The sequence below is a fragment of the Balaenoptera borealis genome, assembly GCF_965194805.1.
Source record: "Balaenoptera borealis genome assembly, chromosome: 8".
Classification (NCBI taxonomy): Eukaryota; Metazoa; Chordata; class Mammalia; order Artiodactyla; family Balaenopteridae; genus Balaenoptera; species Balaenoptera borealis.
The window spans coordinates 12961123-12977215 of record NC_138865.1 but is presented as its reverse complement, the minus strand read 5'-3'; the positions used below and the strand labels follow the sequence as shown (position 1 = coordinate 12977215).

Here is a 16093-nt window from a genome sequence, read left to right as displayed (position 1 = left end):
TATTTTGTAGTATTAGGAATCATCTACAGGGGGCGCCAGAGGAAAGAGAAGGAATCGGAGCTCTGTCCTTGGCAGAGCAGTGAAAAATGTTTACAGGGACCTAATCATGTGAAAGGCGAGGGTATTAACAACTAATAGTATGGTGGTTTAAAAAGTTCAGGCACTGGAGCCAGACACCCTGTCTAACTCCTAGTTTGGCCACTTCCAGCAGTAAAATGGTGGGCAGGATTCTTCATTTCTCTATTGGTTTTAAAATGGAGGTAGCAATGGTACTTATTCTATAAGCTTACTGGAAATATTAAACGAGTTTTAATACATATAAAATGCTTAAAACAATGCCTGGTAAGTAAGTAAGCACTATGGCTGTTTTTAAAATTATCATCTTGCAAATTAGGGGTTCAAGATATACTTTTTTTAAGTTGTTAAAAAGAAATAGAAATGTAAATTCAGAGGTAACCAAGAGAAGAAGCAAAACTAACATAGGGAAGAGGAAGGTTTAGTTTAAGAAAGCGATAGCCTCATGGTTTATGGTAAGGGAGCAGCAGAGATCTATACTGTATCGTAGGCTGAAATGTGCTAAGAGAGTGGATCTTAAGTATTCTCGCCACACACACACACACACAAACAGTAACTGGTAACTCTGAGGTGATGGATGTGTGTATTAACTTGACTGTGATAATCATTTTGTAATGTATACATATATTAAATCATGTGCACCTTAAGTCATGTGAAACCTAAATAAATACAATTTTTATTTGTCAATCATACCTTAATAAAGCTGGAAAAGTTTTGAAAATAAAATTGCTAACTTGGAAGTAGCAGTAGAATTTATAAGCATGAATTCCTTTATAACCTAGAAATGGAAAAAGTTTACAAAATATGACTCAAAAACCAGAAACAGTGAGGTCAAAGATTGGTAAATTTTGCTCCATTTGACCCAAACAGCATGGAGCATGCATGGGGAAAAAGCTCCGTAAGAAAATCTAAAAGACAAAGGACAAACTTGGAAAAAAGTTTTTGCAATTCGTATCAAAATCTCCAAGAGATTTTTGTTCACAAAATTGAAATGAAAGGGCCCTTAAACATGGAAAACATGTTCAGACTCACTCATCATAAGAGAACTGCGAGTCTAACATGCATTGAGATACCGTTTCTTACCATTTTTTTTTTTTTTTAATTTATTTATGGCTGTGTTGGGTCTTCGTTTCTGTGCGAGGGCTCTCTCTAGTTGTGGCAAGCGGGGGCCACTCTTCATCGCGGTGCGCTGGCCTCTCACTGTCGCGGCCTCTTTTGTTGCGGAGCACAGGTTCCAGACGCGCAGGCTCAGTAATTGTGGCTCACGGGCCCAGTCGCTCCGCGGCATGTGGGATCCTCCCAGACCAGGGCTCGAACCCGCGTCCCCTGCATTGGCAGGCAGACTCTCAACCACTGCGCCACCAGGGAAGCCCGTTTCTTACCATTTTTGATTAGCAAAAATCCAAAAGTTTGACAGCGTACTTTGCTGGCGAGGCTGGGGAGAGATAGGCACGCTCGTACATTTTCTGGTAGCGTGAATCTCTGTGGAGGGCAATTTGGCAATATCAAGCCAAATTAAATATTTTCATTTACCCTTTGACCCAGCAATCCCATTTCTAGGAATCTATCACAAAGATCTAATGACAGAAATACAAAAAGGCACATGTACAGAGTTAGTTATTGCAACACTCTGTAATGCAAAAGATTAACAAACCAAATGTCCGTCAGATGTCCACACGACTGGTTGAATAAACTGGTGTGTTCACAAAATGAGTATTTTGTAGATGTAGAAAATAGCGGAGAAATGATCCAAACCGCTATGCAGTGATGCTAGGATGTATTTACTGTTAAGTGAAAAAAAAACAAGTTGTGAGCTACCCGGTGTGGGATAAATTGTGTTCTCTCAGAATGCATACATTGAAGCCGCCACCCCTGTATCTCAGAATGTGACTGTGTTTGGAGACAGGGCCTCTTCAGAGGTGATTAGGTTAATAAATGAGGCCCTTAGGTGGTTCCTAGCCCCAATCCAATCTGATTGGTGTCCTTATAAGAGGAAATTTGGACACAAAGGGTGACGCCACGGGGGGCACAGACAGGGGGAAGAGGCAGCAGGACGGTGGCCATCTGTATGCGCATGGGAGAGGCCTTAGGGGAGACCAAGCCTCTCAGCACCTCCATCTTGGACTTACTGCCTCCAGAACTGTGAGAAGATAAATTAATATTGTTTAAGCCACCCAGTCTCTGGTGTTTTGTTATGGCAGCTAATATGGCAAACTCATACGTTACCGTTTATCTAAGGAAGTAGGGAGCATTTAAAAAAATGTATATATCAATACACATACATATAATCTTACACCACTACAAAAAAAAGGTGGGAGAATAGGCCAAAGACAAAATAAAACCTGGTTACCTCTCGGGAGAAGAGACAGAGGAGGGAACAGGAAGGAATGAAGGCTAGATTTCCTTGAACGTGTTTTTTACTTTTGACTTTGAACTGTGTAACTGTTCTACGTGACTATGGAACAATTATAGCTCAATTTTTAAAAATTGAAAACAAAATGAAACATGTAACTATAATCAAGTCGGTGGCTTAACCTCGTAAAGTTTTTTTTCAAATCAGAAGTTTGAAAAGCCCAAATGGGATGTAACCTAAGGACAAAAATAACTGCACAAAAAGTTTAAGCAGTTATGAAATACTCACTGATAGAAGAATTCAATCTAGAATGAAGCAAATAAGCAGGGTTTTGTGGGGATGTTTTTTACTGTCATTAGGAATCAAGACCCTTCACTAGAGACAAGGTAAAATTGAAATCAAATTCAAAACCTTGTTAGGCTAAATTTTCTTTTTTTAAATTTTTATTTATTTATTTATGGCTGTGTTGGGTCTTCGTTTCTGTGCGAGGGCTTTCTCTAGTTGTGGCAAGTGGGGGCCACTCTTCATCGCAGTGCGCGGGCCTCTCTTGTTGCGGAGCACAGGCTCCAGACGCGCAGGCTTAGTAATTGTGGCTCACGGGCCTAGTTGCTCCGCGGCATGTGGGATCTTCCCAGACCAGGGCTCGAACCCGTGTCCCCTGCATTGGCAGGCAGATTCTCAACCACTGCGCCACCAGGGAAGCCCTAGGCTAAACTTGAATTGGAAATATCATGAACACGTGCTTTTACCCATTTAAAATAAATTTCTAGCTCTGTCTGTTGGTAAGGCATAGAAGCACTGAGCATCCTTTGTACCTATGTTACCATCTCTACCATTTCAGCTAAAAGGGATCAGCGTTACCTTAGTGAAATGGCTGCTTTCAGATTTACAACAGCAAATGTAGAAAATGAGCCCAGGTCTGGACCAGTGTGCAAGCAAGGAAGCCACGTTAAAGGACACAAAATCATTTCAAAGGGGCTTCCACTGACCAAAGATAGGACAGTGTGACCATCAGAGATAACGATTGCAATGGATTAAAACACTGGCATCAAATATGAAAACACAATTTCCTCATAATTAAAAACTAACAGCAAAACTTAAAGGCCACCTTAGAAGCTGTCTAGGGCATCAACTCTTTTTTATTTTCAGGGTTTTTGTTTTTCTTGGAAAGTGGAAAATAAAATTTGAGCTCTATTTCAAGTAAACAAATAACTGATAAGGGAAGATTCTTTATCGAAGAATTTTCACTAATCAGAAAGACCTGTTCACAAAAGCTGTTGGATGTTAGGTAGAAGCCAGTTGGGGAGCCAGAGGTAATGGATGGATGGGACGGGACACCTGAGAGCACTGGCCATTCATAACACCACACAAGGAGAGAATATGAGCCTCCTGGTGCAATGAGGACGTCAATAACCTTCCATGAGATGCTCTTTCCAACAAAGATGAAAGCTGAATCGAATCAAGCCTGGATCTAATGACCAGTGGATAGGAAATGCCAGGGGATGGAGGAACATAAAAACACACATGATTGCAGTTACCCAAATCCAGAGCTTCGCAGCTACTACAGGATAAATGCCTCAGAACATTCACCAAGTAAATGGCAAGGGGGGAAAAAAGGAGCCATAGATCAAAGGAAATCCATCAACCAAATGGCATGTGTGGAGACCTTGTTGGGATCCTGATTTGAACAATTGTAAAAAGACAATTAGGGACCAATTAGAGAAGTTTGAACTCTGAGGAAATATTAGGGAAAACTGCCTCTCGTTTTTTTTGCATCTAAATTTTTATTTTGAGATCGTTTTCAAGATGCATGCTATTGCAAGAAGAATCAGAAAGATCCCAGACACCCTTTGCCCAGCTCCCCACAATGGTGACATCTTGTAAAACCATTATACAGTATCACAGTAGTACAATATCAAAATACAGTCGAAATGCAGGACATTTCCAGTGCTGCAAAGATCTCTTCTGGTCTGCAGCTGTGTCCACTTCCCACTGTCACCCCCCACCTTAACCCGTGGCAACCACTAATCTGTTCTCCATTTCTTTCATTTTGTCATTTCAAGAATATTTTGTAAGTGGAATCACACACTGTGTAACCTTTTGGGACTGGCTTTTTTCACTCAGCATCATTCTCTGGAGATTTGTCCAGATTTGTGTGTATCAATAGTTCCGTTTATTGCTGACTAGTATTTGTCATTATTATAAAAAGAAAAAAGTAATCATTTCACTATATATATATATCTCAAGTCATTACCTTGTATACCTTAAACTTACATGCTGTTATATGTCAATTATATCTCAAAGCTGGAAAAGAAATAAAACTCCATTGTAAAAGAGGAAAAAAATCAACAGTAAAATACAATGCCAGGTAATGTTTCATGTTTTTGGTGGAAAAAAAAAGAAGTCCTTATCTCTTAGAGATACTGTAGGATCTTCAGATGAGATGATGTAATGTCTGGGATTTGCTTTAAAATAATCTGAGGGAAGGGGGTTATAAATGAATCACGATTTCCATGTGTTAGTAATTATAAGAGCTAATTGTTGGGTACGTGGGGTTCAAGATACTATTCTCTCTATTTTTGGGGTGTTGGAAATTTTCCGTTATTAAACATTAAAAATACAGCAATCTGGGGCTTCCCTGGTGACGCATTGGTTGGGAATCCACCTGCCAATGCAGGGGACACGGGTTCGAGCCCTGGTCTGGGAAGATCCCACATGCCGCGGAGCAGCTGAGCCCATGTGCCACAAGTACTGAGCCTGCGCTCTAGAGCCCGTGAGCCACAACTACTGAAGCCTGCGCGCCTAGAGCCCGTGCTCCACAACAAGAGAAGCCACCGCAATGAGAAGCCCGCACACCGCAATGAAGAGTAGCCCCCGCTCGCCGCAACTAGAGAAAGCCCGCAAGCAGCAACGAAGACCCAATGCAGCCAAAAATAAATAAGTTTATATATATATTAAAAAAAAAATACAGCAATCTCAGCCCCTTATTTAGAAAGATGGAGCCAGCCACAAGAACTAAAAATGGACCATTAAATAAGTGAATGGCAGGGACAGGGAAATGTTTGCTTTTCACCAGAAGGTTTCCTGTTCAATTTGATGTGTTGCCATGTACATGAATTATTTTAAAATAATTTTAAAGCTACTCTCAGAAAACAGTTTGACTTAGTTGTGCAAATAACACGAGAAGTAAGCATTTGCTTCTGTTGCATGACCTCCTTCACTGTATGAGAAGAAATACTGGTGATTTGGGAGTAAATAGAATCCTTTTAGGTATAATATCTTCAGTTGTCCTTTGTCTCCTCCAAGTCATAAACCAGTCTCATTATTTCTAGATCACGGGGCTCCCCGAGGATTCCAATCACATGTGGCTTCTCTTGTTTATTACAGTCTAAGCAAGGCTTTTTGTATTAGAGTAAATTCAAATTTTGATAAGATTCTAGCCTTTGCAGATGAAACCCTGTGGATAAGATAAGCGTTGCTAGATATATTTTCATGACAGACCACAGGTGCATTCATCTTTACTCCTTTCTTTTTGGGTGGTGTCCTCCTCCTGGCCCATGACCATGAAAAAATAATGTTAGTCTTTCATCATGGTTAGCAAATTTTATGAAGTTTAACTGTACCTTTTCTTTCACAATCATTCATTCATTTGTTCATGTATGTTTGTTGAGAAGCCACTAAGTGCCCGGCGCTGTTGCAGGTGCTTTTGCAGTTAATGTAAACAGGTTTCCAAAATCCTGCTAAAAGGGGATTTACCTGAGCTATGAATCAGAAACTGTTCTGGAGGTTATAACCTGATGACATTGATCATAGTATATTAACCAACCTACTAGGGCCTGGGTCACACAGTAATACTAAGAGCATAATTTAATATTAAAAATATTTTTCTCCATATCAATACTCAAAATAGTAAGAAGGAATTTAAAAGAAAAAGAATAGCTAACACATAGCCCTTACCATGAATCAAGCCATACTTTACCCATTTCACATATATTAGCGTATTTAATAGTCACCACAACTTTCTGTGGTGTGTGCTTTTGTGGTTCCCATTTTGCAGATGAAAAGAATGAGGTACAGAGAGGTGAGGTAACTTGCCTAAGATTATACAGCCGTAAAGTGGCAGGGTCAGGATTTGAACCGAAGGTGACTAACCCGAAGCCAAATGTTTCTCTCTTGCAATTCATCTGTGGAGCCCAAGTCAAGATTTTTCTCTTTGCTTCCGTTTCCATTGTCCATGCTGTTATTTTCCCAACTGTTTCTTGGAAGTCAGCAGATGTTCCCTGAAAAAAATGTTTCGTGGAAAAATATTTAACCCAGCATTTTTCTAACATATATAGAGGTTATTTATACCGAGGGCTTCTTAGAGGATTTAACGTTAAGTGTATATGGTAAATCACTAAGAGGAACATTTATCTTGTACAGTTCTAAAATTATTTTTCCATGGAATGTTTTTTCTTGTTTTGTTTTTACAGGATATCTATAGATATCTCAAGGAACTTATAGTTTTGTGCCACTTCTGTGCTCTTGAATATCTTCCACACCATTAGTTTCTGTGCTGTCACCCAAACGATCTTTCTTAAATGCAAACTCAGATGTCACTCTCTAAATCACCATGTGGTGAACACTCGTGGCTGTCAGGCTCAGACTTATTGCAGAGAAGGGCCCTGCTTGCTTTGTTGGCCTCTTCTGCCACTTCTCTGGGGGTTCACTGACCACGTACAGCTAATTGCAGTTCCCCCTCTGCTCTGTGCCGCCTCCCTTAGACCTGTTCCGTATGCCATTCTCTTTCCTTTGAAAAGCCCTTCTGTGCCACTCCCATCCTCAACCGAAACAATTCTCACTTGTTGAAGACTTGGCCTAGACATTCCATTTCCTGTGGAGCCTGTCTTGAAAACCTCCCGTAGGCCAGGTCTCCGTCTTCTCAATCTGTAGAGCCTGTCCTGGTCTGTATGTATTAAAATTAGACCAAGAGTTCCCTAAAGACCACTTCCTGTTTGTTTTTATATCTCATACCTAGCAAATTATTACCTGCACGTAGCAGTTTCTCAGTAAATCTTTGAATGGATGCCATTTTCCAGAAGCTGTAATTGTTACCAGTGTGTTCCTTATGTTGACCTAAAATCTGGTTCTTTCCAATATTATGACGTTGAATATATTTCATTTTTGCTCATAACAACCTATTATTTCAATACAGTGTTTGAGTTTCCCTCAAGACTTCTCCATATGAAACTTTTTTTTTAACATAGAACATGAGTGCTCAGTTGCTGACATGCAGTCAGAATTGAATACTGCATTCCAGATGTTATTAAAACAGTTTTAATTTTTATAGAAACCTATGTTTTCCATCAGTTATTACCAGACCTCTGTCCCTCCTCTTCTACTTGTGCTTATTAAACTCCATCTTATTTTGACCTAGTCATTTTCGTCTTGATTAGATCACCTGTTGTTTGAAGCAGCTTTGTGTTATCTTCAAATTTTATGTACACACCTGTGGTTTCTTCATCCAGATCTAGGAACAGAAAACCAGTCTCCCATAGTTTCCAATAGGTAACTCATTCTACGTTAATCCTGAGTCATCGTAACACATCCTAGTTACAAATTCCTCATGTCTTAAGTCTGTCCAGTTTTACAACATCTCACCTATTTTTCACTCATCCAGAACTTATTTTGGCAAATGCTTTGTGGAAATATAGACCATTACTCTACAATTTGTAAACTGAGTTCTGTTTCATATTTTATTTGACTTTGTGTAAGCTACCTAGCCCTTTAGCCCTGACTGAGATTCCTACAATTTTGAATGGAATAACTAGTCTTTAAGTTTTTTTTGTAAAAATTAGTTTGAGTCAACATTGTACATGGCGCTACATCTTTCTCAGTTACAGTGTTTTAATACATTTTCTCAGGTTTTAAAAAGTTGCAGAAGGAAGAAAGCAAAGGGAAAGAAAAAAAGTGTTCAGAAGTCTTTATATGGGGAAAGAGACATTGCGTCTAAGAAGCCGCTCCTGAGCCCTATTCCTGAGCTGCCCGAGGTATCTGAGATGCCGCTGGTTCCAAGCATCTGGAGGATGTGTTCAGGTAGCCTGTCCTTTTCCTGTCATCCATATTGTATCTCTTCTCTCCTCCCTCTTTGTTGCTATTTCCCTCTTTTTTCCCCTTCTTCCCATTCATTGTGCAAAGAGTGCGTAAATTTAAAATAGCAACTTTCCCTCCTATTCCCACAAGAATTTTAAGTTAAAGAAGCCGTGGTTTGTAACTTTCAGGTCACCTAGACCCTTTTCAGAACCTGTTGGACACTCTGGATCCTCCCCCCAGAAAAACTCAGGCACAAAATATTACATATAATTTTAGGGGAAAGAATTTCCTTCCACCCTGTTTCTTTTTGCTTTTTAAAGTGTTTCGGTAAAGTAAAATGAATTGTTTGGTGTTGTAATCCATCACTAAAAGTCAACAAGGTGATGGCTCAGTAATAGGTATATCTTCTATGAATTAAGAATAAAAAATTAAAACAAAAAAACCTTGCCCTCTGATGTTTCAGTAGAGTTGGCACTGCTAAGCATCTTCTAGAAATAACATTTATAAATTGAACTTAATTACTTGGAAAATTTTGTTTAAAAGGAAGATTCAGTCTGTTGATATCCTGATTCGATAAAAATTGGGTTGGGGTTGCATCTGGTTGGTAACGCTTGAGTTTAAATTGACTAAATCATGCCGAAAAGCTGGAGCATGTGTTCATTTCGTGTGTGAATTTTGTATGTAATCATTCTTAAGATAGCTGCCTTTGTCAATCACCACATATTTATAGCCTGCGTCCCATTTGCAGCATAGCATGTAGGATCTATCATAGATTCAAGGACAAATATGGACATGCCATTATAGACTCTTGGCCTCTGCCTACTTGTTATTTCAGGAAAGCCCAAAAGTTTAAACAAACACACAACCACCCCACATACAAGTAATCCTCCGGCCCCGGGGCACCAGCAGAGGCCGTGCTGTCCTGCCCTAGCCTCTTTATGTGCTGCATCGTGGGACAGGATGTCGGCCACCCCACCTCTTTTAAATCTGGCCTAATGCTGCTTAGCCTTTAGGATTTAGCCATGCTGGCTGCCTTTCCAGGAAAACTCTTTGTTCACATTACACCTTTACCACCTGGTTTATAACGATTTGTCCACCTCCCTTCCCTGCAAGTTGCCTTTCCCTTGAGACTTATTTTCGTTATATCCGTAGTTCGTAACAGTTTCCTTTTTTCCAAAGATACTTGAACAATGACTGTTAGTGTATATTTTCCATCTTGCATCTTATTAGAGAATTTCTTTTCAAAAATACATGAAGCATTTTTTATCAGTAACCAATGGTTTCATCTGCTATGAGGGTCTAAAGCTGTTCTCTCTCTCTCTCCCTTCTTTCCTCTCTATTTCTCTCTCTTCCTCCCTCCATCCCTTTCCCCTACCTTCCTTTTCTAGTATGTTAATTTCATGAAAAATACACGAATATCCATTTTTAAAGTTGTATAAAGAGCCCAGTTGACATATTGGTTGGTTGATACCAAGGGGCTCCTGCCCTATGTTAATCTCTAGCTTTCTGTGACATGATTGTAAGTACCCAAATCCTGGATGTATATATACCTTTTCACACTGAAACGTTTTTTGTAGATTTTTGGCTCAGCTTATGTTTTATCTTTCAGTTTTTATTTTGTTTAAAACATTTTTTATACTCCTTTGACCAATTAAAAACTTTATTATGTGAGATAACGAGAGAGATGGCTTCTAATAGTACTGAGATTTAGAACTCATAAAGCCTAGATTCACTTAGGCTGTGTTATGTGACTTTAAAACCTTGATGATGTGTTTTTCACCTGTGATGTGACACTGTGTGCCAGAAACACATGGCAGGGCCCACATGGCGTGTCTTCCTAGAGGGTGAATTATATTCAGAGATTGGCATGGAAGGGGAGAGATTTCTAGAATATTGAAACAACAGGGGCTCTATTTGAGAGTTTGGTGCAGTTTAATGTTAATTTTTTAAACACAGGGCATAAGACTTGAGTGTCTTCAGAAGTACCCTTTTAGCTAAGTCCTCAAATCCCCCAGAATTCCAAGTTTTCTCTCTTCTATTTCAAGGGGGAACATTGATGGAAAAGTTTCAGAAGCATGATGTTGCCGATTTTCAGTAATTCATTTTTCGGGAGATAGGAAGTGTGTCTGCCTCATGCTAATTGACCTTGTAGAATGGGAAGCACATTAGAATAGAGGAAGCAATTTCAGATACAGTTCTCATTTCCATGGTCTCAGGTTATATGCTTTATTAATTCATGCATTAAGTACATATTTTCTTAACCTGTGGGGTGAGGAAGAACTGAAAGAGAAAGAACAATGACAGATGGGGACAAGTACAGGGTAGCATTTGTAGGTCTTGCGATTGTTTTGAAAGCTTGACATACAGAATACAATTTGACACCTGTTTGATTTGTGAAAGTTTATTTCCACTCTTACTTTTTAATTCGATTTAAACTTACTTACATGCCCATAGATGATTTCAACTCAAATGGTGAACTTGAAGAAGTGAAGCTTCCGAAGAGAAATAATATTTTGCCCCAGAACCCAGAGGATTGGCAGATGATTCGAGGCTTTAATAAATACGATGTGTCTGAATTCTGCAACTCTGACGTGAAAAGTTCCTCGTCACTTATTAATGCTACTTTTGAGCAAGGTTCAAATACAAGTACTATAGAAACTAATGAAAACAAAAATATTCCAAAAGCAGCAATTATGTTGGAAAGTGAAAACGAACTAAAAACTGGGACTGAGAATGAAAACAGCCATATTTCTTGTCCTTCTGTGACTGAAACACCCATTGTATCAGACAATCCAAAACCTGATTTTACCATGCAGTCCCAAGAACTTTCTGCTGCTGGTCAAAATATGGAAAACCTTTTTCAAATCTTTAAAATCTCAGAAGATATAAACATCAAATGTGAAAACCAGGATGACTTCTTAGTTGTCCCAGAAGGAAAACTGCAGACCAAGCATTTAATGCCCGACACACAAAAAGAATGTGATTGTTCAGAAGATGTCTTAGTTGACCACATGAAAGAAAGTAAAAGTCAAGGTGAGGATTTGGGAAGAAACTCCATAGCAGGTAGTCGTGGTGTGAGTTACAGAGAAAGGAAATACAGAAGACAGTCCGTGGCTTGTTCTGATGGGCAAAGTTTACATTTGGAAAAAACCGAGAATCCCGAACTTTCCTACAGTGTGAGCAGCCCTGTAGAAATTAGTTTAGAAAATTCCCAACTGTATAAAGACTTATCTGACTCCATTGAGCAAACCTTTCAGAGAACAAAGAGTGAAACCAAAGTAAGACGCAGCACAAGGCTACAAAAAGGTTTGGAAAGTGAAGAAGGGCTTGTGTGGATTTCACTTCCATTGCCTCCCGCTTCTGGCATTTCCCAGAGAACCAAGAGGAGAACAATAGGTACCTTTGACAGCAGAAGATTTGAGAACGGGTCCTCCAGGCAAAAACCTTGTGTGCTGCCCTCCACATCAGGTGAAGAAAGCAGTGAGGGCTTTGCTGCTGCCGCTGCCAGTTTACCTGCGAAGAGAAGGAAGAGCTTTTGTACATCTACACTTGCAGATCCTAAAAATACCACCCAGTCGAGAGGCTACCAAAGAACCACCTTTCTCAACCAGAAGGAAGCTCTCCAAGTGACTTCGAGAGAATCGGACGTATCAGCGAACTAAAGCAGTAACTGACATTCCCTGCAGAACGTTTTGGCAAGAGAGAAGGTAACCAGCCATTCATGCCTGAAAGATTCTTTCATCCCAGTTCCCATCCTTTGTGAAACCTCAGTATTTTAAAAGTTTCAAATAAAATTATTTGAGTAGAACCTACTTTGAAGTAGAAATAAGTGAATTTCTCCATCTTTCAAACTGAAAGCATTGTATTAAACATGTTCTCCCCCCCAAATGATAAATGCTTTATTGGTATTCTGTTAAAAAGGATTGCTTTTAGACCTAACAGCATGTCTCTTAAGTTTTATTTCATGTTAGGACATATTTACCACTGAAGGTTTAGAGTTTCTGTTGTAAAAAAAGCATCTTTTAGAGTTGACTTGTTATATCTGGATGAGAAGAGCGTTTTGTTTTGTTCTTTAACAAATTGATAGAATTAATGTAACTTTATGAAAATTGAAGGTAACATAAGGTTGAAACTGTTAAAGAAAGTGGGGTGAGGTATGTTTTTATTTTAAAAGGCTGCCCCAAAAAAACTGGTTAAAAATTTTAACAATTAGGAAAGATGGGAATGATAAAATTTGGTTTTTTCCCTTTGGGTTAAAGTTAAGAGAAGCTTTAATAATTTACTTTGTCTCAAATAAAAATTTTGTTTTAATAGATTAAAATCAAATCTTAAACATGGGATTTTGGAAAATTCTTTCAATAACCAGAATATTGCAAATCTGTCATTATCAAGTGAATATATAATTTAGAAATAACTAACATGGAAGCATTTTGACCTTCAAACAACACTCTTGTATGCTTTGGGGGGGTAGGAAGTACGGGTTTGGTTTTTGGTGAAACTATAAGCAGTCTAGCTGAAGACTCATCTCCCAGATCATTCAGATTAGTCACAGGTAATTTGGGATTGAATTCATGGTTTTCCATTTAAAAAAAAAAAAAATCCAGAAACTCACTTAAAAGGCCCTAAAAAATTGGTTTACTAACATGAAGCATGGTGGCAGGTTGCTGATTTCTTTTTTAACATGGCATTTTCCAGCCTTTCTGACTTTTTATTTCACCATACCAAGAACTAGTACTTGTTTTGGTTTGTCCAGTTAAGCTTCAGCAGTATATCCTACCACAATTTTGGTGGCAGCAGTTTGAAAATCTAAATTGCTATATTTTTAGAATTTGTGAATGCAGGTAAATCGTTGTAGCATTAAACAGTTGTCTTTGAAATCCTTTAAATCATTAAACTCTCCTCCTCCTGTGATAGCAGAAACATGTTAACAAATAGGGCTCTCTATAAATAACACAACAGGGAAGAAAGCTCCTGCTGGGCGCCCATTTCCCCTGCCTTAGATAGAGACTATTTGTTACCTTCTTGGCACCAATAGGTCTGGAACTCCTGCTGCTAAAGACTAATGTATTTTACATTAACACTCAAAGTGATCCCCAATTTCTCCTGCTAAAGGGTGGATTGTTTCAAAAATTCTTTTATCTTTACACGTAAATTATTTATGGGCTTTTCCCCCCATTTATAGTTTGGTATGGTTGGCAAATGTCTACCACTGAAAACAAACCAAAAAAAAAAAAACTTCTTATGAAGCTTTTTGGTTTTGGTCAATAAAAAAAAAAAAAAAACTTTCAGAAACATACAACGTTAGAGGGTTTTGTTTTTTAAAAATTTTGTGTTCTTTGTTCATAGGAAGGTTAAAATTACTGTTATTTTCTGCCATTTTTACTGTATGATATATGATCTCAATTGTATTTGAATTTTTTTCAGAATTTCACGTGCTTTGTTTTATTTCCCAAAAAGTGCTAGTGAGGATGAAGGAGACATTTTGGTCTGTGATTTTTTTGGTTGTGATTTTTTTGGCTTGGTTTTTCAAATGTAAAATTGTTCTCATTTTCAAGCATCTGCAGTTAGAAAGATAAACACTTTACAAGTCCTATTCCTTTTAAAATATTACACTATGAATATTTTGTTGCTATCTGTAAATAACAAATGGGCTGTTTTCCTAAAAAGAAGTCTTGAGAAATCAAAACAACTTGGAGGTATTGTATCCACCATCTCATTTGTATCATAAAATTTGTGAAAAGTTAATGATTTCTGTATGTCATCATGCTTGTGTGTTTTTAACTGTTTCTTTTCATTAATGGCTAAATCAAAAATTTGCCTTATCTTTTCTACCGCAGTAACCCTTGACATTTTGCCTTAGAATGGCTTCTACTTTTATCTTTTCCTGCTCCCATAGATTCTTGCTTGTTCCAGAAGATGGCAGCATGACATCTGAAGTTCTCGTCCTGTGTGCACTACCTTAACCCAGGGCAGCTCTTCACTGTTGCTACGGGTGCTTCCCCTTAACTTTTATTTTCACTCATTTTTATTACAAAAGTCATATGTGTCTACTGAAAGAAGTAGAGAACTGTGCATAATGAAAAAGTGTCTTCCCCCCACTTAATGCAAGCATCCTGCAGCTACGCCTTTCTCTCCCCACCTTCCTAGGTGTCAGCACCAGTAACAGCAGGCAAACCTCTTCCAGACCCTTTGCCTGTGTAAACATAGGTTTTGTTGTTTTCTAATGGGATCGCTCTATGTTCCATTTTGCAAGTTAAAATTTTTATTCAACATAATACCATTTTGGAGAGCCATGGTGCCATTGCAGTCTTTTTAACCCCTGCATAGAATGATACACTTTGGATATCTATAATGTAGTTAGCCATCTCCCTACTGAAGGACGCTAGTTGCCTCCAGTTTTTTGTAATTGAAAATTATGCCACACTGGGCTTGCGTGACGATGTAAGATAAATTCCTTGAAATTAAAATTAAATGGTTATTTGGTTCTTTTCTCTGGATCTGACCTGGCAAACACGTTGCTTCCATTTTCTCTCACTGATTGCCTCCACCCCCCAACGCCCAGACTTCAGCTGTAGACCTGGCATAACAAGGAGGAGATACTTAATAATGCCTGATTTGTGCTTTGTATTGAAAGAGCTCTTGTTTTCCTTTTCCTTTTTAAAGTCAGGTTTATTGAGGTGTCATTCACCTACAGTAAAGTTTACCCTTTTAAGCCTAGCAGTTTGAATTTTGGCAAATTGACGCCGTCATGTAACCATGACCGCCCCCCCCATCACCCCGAAAGAAGTTTCCTCCTGCCTCTTTCCCTCTCCCCCAACCCCAGCCCCTCACAATCACTCATCTGAGTTCTATGCTTATAGTCTTGCCTTTTCCAGAATGTCATATAAATGGGATCATACAGTGGGTATCCTTTTGTGTCTGCCTTTTTAAACTTCGCATAATGCTTTTGAGGTTCATCCATGTTGTATAAGTAATTGGTTCCTGTTTGTTGCTAAGTAGTATTCCATTTTATGGCTGTATCACCAGTTTATCCATTCACCAATTGATGGATATTTGGGTTGTTTCTATTTTTGGGCTATTATAAATAAAGCTGCTATAAACATTCACATATGGATCTTTTTTATAGACACATGTTTTCCTTTATCTTGGGTAAATACCTAGAAGGGGGATTCCTGGGACGTATGGCTGGGATATGTTTAAGTTTTGAAGACACTGCCAAGCTTTTCCATAGCAGCTGCACCGGTTTGTATCCTCACCTGCAACATATTGTTTCAGTTGCTCCACGATTTCATCATCACAAGGTGTTGTCAGCCTTGTTCCTTGTAGGCATTCTAGTAGGTGTGCAGTGGTATCTCATTGTGATTTTGGTGTGTATTTCCCTAATGACTAATGAAGTTGAACATCTTTTTCCTGTGCTTATTTGCCATTCTTACATCCTCTTTATTGAAGCGTCCATTTAAACCTCTTGCCTATGTTTCCTTTTGTTGATATTGTTGTCTTGTTTTTGAGATGAAAGAGTTCTGTGTATAGTTGGATATAGTCCTTTATTGGATATGTATCTTGCAAATATTTTTTCCCAGTCTGTGGCTTGTG

At 38.7% G+C, this 16093-nt stretch overlaps 1 protein-coding gene across 7 annotated transcripts in view; it reads left to right on the top strand.

The window, feature by feature from the left end:
• Positions 1–15606, top strand: part of CDCA2 (cell division cycle associated 2) — a 53220-nt gene extending 37614 nt beyond the window's left edge. For all 7 annotated transcript variants that reach the window (XM_082401943.1, XM_082401946.1, XM_082401948.1 and 4 more), the window contains 2 exons: positions 8332–8503; positions 10955–15606. In XM_082401943.1, coding sequence (XP_082258069.1) covers positions 8332–8503; positions 10955–12162 — 1380 coding nt within the window. In that variant the 3' untranslated portion in view covers positions 12163–15606. The remainder of the gene's footprint in view (positions 1–8331; positions 8504–10954) is intronic.
• The last annotated feature ends 487 nt before the right edge of the window (positions 15607–16093 follow it).